Source organism: Solanum verrucosum, unplaced genomic scaffold, assembly GCF_900185275.1.
Source record: "Solanum verrucosum unplaced genomic scaffold, falcon-dt-bn FXZP01000174.1, whole genome shotgun sequence".
NCBI lineage: Eukaryota > Viridiplantae > Streptophyta > Magnoliopsida > Solanales > Solanaceae > Solanum > Solanum verrucosum.
The window spans coordinates 1,217,777-1,223,877 of NW_026020241.1; the positions used below are offsets into that span (position 1 = coordinate 1,217,777).

At 40.4% G+C, this 6,101-nt stretch overlaps 1 protein-coding gene across 1 annotated transcript; it reads left to right on the top strand.

The window, feature by feature from the left end:
• Positions 1-606: 606 nt before the first annotated feature.
• LOC125832866 (uncharacterized) lies at positions 607-1,767 on the top strand. The gene is made up of 2 exons (XM_049512052.1): positions 607-1,011; positions 1,369-1,767. The coding sequence occupies exons 1-2, from the start codon at positions 607-609 to the stop codon at positions 1,765-1,767; spliced, it is 804 nt and encodes a 267-aa protein (XP_049368009.1).
• The last annotated feature ends 4,334 nt before the right edge of the window (positions 1,768-6,101 follow it).

Below are 6,101 nucleotides of genomic sequence, written 5' to 3' on the forward strand. Positions count from 1 at the left end.
AGTGAAGCATGGGATTAGAGTTTCTCTCAAGACTTTTTGGTATGCCCTCATATGTCGAGGGCACGGATTCTATGTTCTAGTTTCTTTTATAAAGACTTTGTAATATACCTGTAGTATTCTTCTTTATTGTAAAGGGTTGTCTCCCTAGTATGTTTCTTGTGACTTGGGTCTAAGTTGGCCATGTGAGACTAGTATTCCGTTTGCGTATAAAGACTTCTTTAAAGTGTTATTGATTTTCAAGTCCTTTGATTTCGGTAAAAAGGTTTTAATTCCGCACTATTTTTATTGCCTATGTAATGAATGAATGCTAAGGGCTTTTATAAGTCCTCTTTGAGGTCGAATACGCCGTGTTACGACTTGGGGGTGTTCTTGGGTTGTGACAAACTTGGTATCAGAGCATAAGATTTTGAAAATTATCCTTAGGTTTAAAGTCTCACAAGCCACGTCTAGTAGAGTCTTGTTCATCGGTGTGAGTCATGACACATCTATGAGCAGGAGTCTATAGGACGTTAGAAGTTACACTTCTTTGATATTCTTGATATCATGCCTTAGAGTTGAGTCCTATAAGTGTCCCCTTCCTAATCCTTTCTTTTGTGTTTATAGGATATGAATACAAGGGCTAATCCTAGAAGAGCGAAACAGGAGAATGTGGATGGGGGAGTTCCTCCCCAAGGTCTTCAAGGTGACCAAGTCCCCATAGGCAATCAAGAGAATGAGGTTCCAGTGGTTCCCCCGGCCATGACTAATGAAGAGATTAGGGCGGCTTTTCTAACTCTAGATCAAGCCATGACGGCTCAAGCTAACCGAGATGTGGGGCTTAGGGTGAATGCTAATGAGAGTACCGTGGCCTCAAGGTTCAGAGACTTTGTGAGGATGAATCCTCCTAACTTTCTTGGCTCTAGAGTGGAAGAAGATCCCCAAGAATTCTTGGATGAAATCTATAAGATAGTCGATGCTATGGGGGTTTCTTCTAGGGAGAAGGCGGAGTTGGCTTCCTACCAATTGAAGGAAGTGGCCTAAGTGTGGTTCACACAATGGAAAGCCAATAGGCCGGTTGAAGCGGGTCCTATAGAGTGGAAAGAGATTAAAGAAGCATTCTTAGGAAGGTACTTTCCCTGGGAGAAGAGGGAGTGTAAGATTGAGGAGTTCATAAATCTTAAGCAAGGTAACATGAGTGTGGAGGGGTATTATTTGAAGCTTACCTTGTTGTCTAAATACGCTTCATCTTTGGTGTCTAACCCTAGAGATGAGATGAGTAGGTTTGTGACCGGTGTAACCGACCTAGTCAAGGAAGAATGTCGTACAACCATGCTCCATAATGATATGGATACTTCTAGACTCATGATGTATGCTTAATCCATTGAGGAGTCCAAGCTTAAGAGGTTGGGTAGAGATTTGAAGAGGGGTAGATCCGATGAGCAAGGTCAACCTAGGATTAAGAAGAGGGCTCCTAACCAAGATTCCTCAAGTGCTCCTAAGGATAATCAAGGGACTGGTGGTGGTTCTCAATTTGTTAAGCCTACTTGTCACACTTGTGGGAAGAAGCATTTTGGGAAGTCTCTAGCCGGTACTAATGGATGTTGTGGTTGTGGAAAGAATGATAACAAGGTGAGGGATTGTCCTACTCTTGCGGCTAGAGGAAGGGATACTAGACAAGCTTCTTTTAGTGGTCCTAAAGTTGATGATCAAAAGAAGACTCGTTTCTATTCTCTCCAAGACAACAATGACAAAGGAGCTAATCCGAATGGAGATGCCGGTAAGTTATAGTTCCTTGCTTTTGTGATGAGATCCTTATGTGTTGTTCATGATAGTCTAGTTGGGTTTCTTCTAAGTGGGGGATGGTTTGTTAAATAGTAAAGTTGTGAGAGCCAAATCTCAAAATGGTTTGCAAGGTTTTCAAAAGTTATGAAAAACCCCAATTCTTCCTCAACTCATGGGTTCTTGCATTAAACGGTTTCAAACGATTTATTATTATTATATTATGGTATAAATGATATTTTAAAAATGAAAAATTCCATGAACCCATGATCTCCCTAAATCCCTAAATTTGGCTTATGAAGTGGGTTTTATGATAATGCTTGCGTATTAATGGAATTGTGCTTAGATTGAATTGTATTATTGATTCCTATTGTTATCTATATCTATTGTTGGGAATTGGATAATGGTGATTTTGGTTTTGGAGAACGGTAATTTAACCTACTTTCATGCTATATTGGAATTGTTCTTGTTTGGATTGATCTACTAATGGTGGAGGAGTTTACTTATTGAATGTGTATTGATTATGGCCTTAAAGGCATTATATAGTGAATTAAAATATTGTCTAAATGTGTATATACATGTATGTGCAATATGAGGGTTATGTATGTGGGTTTCAAGAATAGCATGATGGTATATTATACAATGTGTATATATTGTGATTGAAAGTGTGTTCTCTCTTAATGTTTATATGTGATGATGATGGACTATGAAAGGTCTCTATGGTAATGTTGTCTCTTGAACCGGTAGACCTAAGCATGGTACCCCTTAATGATGAGTCTAGGACCATATGTGAATGTAAAGGCTTGAAGGAGTAAACCAAAGGCTGATGACCTCCTTCTTGTGTGAAATGATAGACTTAGAGTTGCTGGACCGGAACGGTAGAAAACCCTCTCTAAGAAAGTCAATGAGCTACCCTTTATGAACCTTGATCCGTAGATCCTTATGGTGCCATTCATGGTAGAGTGTTATGGGTCGGTAGGCCCAATGATGGTGCCCTCTCTAGTACTCATATGTGAATGAAATTACTTTATGGGAAATAAGGCTAAGCACCGAGTGGATATGGTTAAGATGCTGGATCTCTCTGAGTCTGAGGTTAGAGCACAATGAACGTCTTTGGATATCCCCTAAACCATGTGCCTACATGGGTTGTTTACTAGTTCTACCCATGGCAAGTAGAACACCATCCACGTTGTGGGGTCTTATGACACCGGATTCCATGCCAACCTAGTGTGGTCTATGTCGGTTAATGCATATTCCCATCATGTGGGATGTGCACTCTAGTTATTGGATAGGTTCTACAATGTGTAGGTAGTAGTATGGGATGCTATCTACACATAGCACGGGTAGGCTTTGAAGATGCTAAAGTGAGTTCCCTAAGTCTTAAATGACTATTATGTGAGCATCCTCTAAATGCATAAATGTGTCCCTAAGCGTCTCAAATAATGAAATGTTAAATTAGTAGCTTATATTGATGGAATGAGATGCTTATCATATTAAGTTGCAATAGAAGGGTCCTTATTTATGGTAGCCTTGAAGAACACTTAGGTGTGGCATGAAGAGGTAGTATGGGTTGCCCCTCCATGTCTTACTTAGGTGGGTCTTAGGGTAACTTTAGGTGGAGGATCTAAGATGATGAAACGGTCTATTTGACAAATGTGCATGTGTTGAAAATTGGTAATAGTTGAGCATGCTTATAATATGAATATTGTCTTGTTTGTGGATGTTGATTTATAATGTGTCTCTTATACATGTGGTTTATGGATATGTATCAAAAATGGCATATATCTCAAATAAATGTCCCTTTTAGCATGTTTTTGCATGGTCATCATACTTAGTACTTAATTGTGCTAACCCCATTCTTTTCCTATGTTTTACTACAAGTGTAGATGTTGGCATGTGAGGTGGTTTCCATAATGAAGCTTGGAATTAGAGTTTCTCTCAAGACTTTTTGGTATGTCCTCATATGTCGAGGGCACAGATTCTATGTTCTAGTTTCTTTTATAAAGACTTTGTAATAGACTTGTAGTATTCTTCTTTATTGTAAAGGGCCGTGTCCCTAGATGTTTCTTTGTGACTTGGGTCTAAGTTGGCCATGTGAGACTAGTATTCCGCTTGCGTATAAAGACTTCTTTAAAGTGTTGTTGATTTTCAAGTCCTTTGATTTTGGTAAAAAAGTTTTAGTTTGGCATTATTTTTATTGCTTATGTGATGAATGAATGCTAAGGGCTTGTATAAGACCTTTTCAAGGTCGAATACACCGTGTTATGACTTGGGGGTGCTCTCGGGTTGTGACACCGGGCTGCAATTGTCGGCCTCCTTGAACCTCTAGAGTAAGAACCCTGAATGTTACTTGAATTCTTGGCTTTCTTAGCCAATGCCTTAGCCTGACCATCTCACCTCACCCTTTCCACTTTCTTAACAAAATATGTTACCTCATAGAAGCTTTTTCCTGCAGAGGTCATATGAACAGACAATACCTGCAACTCAGAATTTAATCCCTTAACAAATAGGTAGATCCTCTCTTCCTCAGTAGTCGCCAATTGAGTAGCATATCTTGACAAAGCATGGAACTTAGCCTCATAAGCAGTCACAGACATACCACCTTGCTCCAAAGTCATGAACTCATCTTTCTTGTGATCTCTCAAGGTTCGGGGCTCATACTTTTTCAAGAATAGAGCATGAAGTTGGGTCCAAGTCAGTGGGGTAAAGCTGAAGATCTGCATTCCACACAAGCTCTCAACCACTGCGTAGCCTCGCCCTGAAGTTGGAAGGTCACAAACTCTACTCCATGCTGATGGACAATTCCCAACTTATGAAGCCTCTCATAACAATCTAGGATGAACTCATAAGCTTTCTTACTCTCGGAACCATGGAACACAGGCGGTTTTAATTTCAAGAACTTAGTCAACATCTCATGTTCATTACCGGTCATAACAGGACCAAACAAAGAATGGAAAAAAGAGTCAGTACCTACAGTTCCACCCACCTTAGGGACAGTTATAGGAATAGGGGGATTGGAGGGAGCTTGAGTTGCTTGAACTGAGGGAAGCACTCCAGGACCAACCAATGCTTTCAGGAACGACATAATCTATTAACCTAACACTGGGTCTAGGGGAGGAATACTTATAGGCTCAACCTACACTTCTTCCTCTTGTCCAACATTCTCCTCTATCTCTTAAGATGCGTAAGAGGATTCTCATTTCTGGGAGCATTCTCAATGGGAGCTCCATCCCTAGTAGGTGCTACCCTTCCTCGGCTTCTTCCCCTTGCTCTTCCTCTACCCCTGCCTCGATCGCGACCTCTTGTTGTGGATTCCTCAATTGGCTTATTGACGGGAGCTACTGGCCTGACGCTGTTGAACCTAGTGTTAGCCATTTGCGGATAGAAGAGCGAAGGAGATTAGATACCAATTTGGATCACCAGATATCAATTGGAACCAAGTTATAGCATGAAAGGAAACAAGAGAATACATACAGATTTCCTAAAGTCCTATAGCCTCTCGAAGAAAAGTACAGACGTCTCCGTACCGTTTCACAAGACTCTACTAGGCTGGTTTTGGTACGCCGAGATCAACTAACCTAGGGCTTTGATACCAACTTTGTCATTACCCAGACCATCGTGATTGGCACCCACACTAACCCTTCAGTGGGAGAACCGTTACTACAACCCAACTAACCAAAAAACAAAACTAAAACATTTAAAGATACAGAAGTAGGTTTAAATGTCTATAGAAAAGGAAATAGGGAGTTTCCATAAACTCTGAAGTCTAACATACAAATGCAGAAGTTAATTCCTAGAACCTGAAAGTCAATGTACCAACGCTCTAACAAGGATCATAAGTCTAAAGGAAATGGGTACAACCCGATTAAACATAAGAAAATCTAAAGTACTAGTCGATGTCCTAATATGTGGACATAAACACAAAGAGAACTCATGGCAGCCCAGAAGAAGTGGCTCACCCTTGAATTCAAGTCGATCACTGGTCTTCTAAACGAGGTCTGTTAGTAGCCACCTGAAGATGCCTTGTACTCAACAAAGAAAGAGCAAGTGCAGTATTAGTACACAACCATAATGTACTGGTAGGATCACACGGCTATCCCAATAGGTGAAACGTATATAAGTCATTACAATCAATAAATAACATGCATACACCGAACATATACAATATCAATTATCATTTACGAACAACGTTCAATTTCACAATCACAAAGATATACAGATATGACAAGTCATTGGTCCTCTCACGGAACCCATACCCAAAATGTTAGTGTATCGATACGTGGTACCCGATCTAAGTTAGTGTGTCGAAATATGTGCCGAAACATGGCACCCGATCCAAGTTA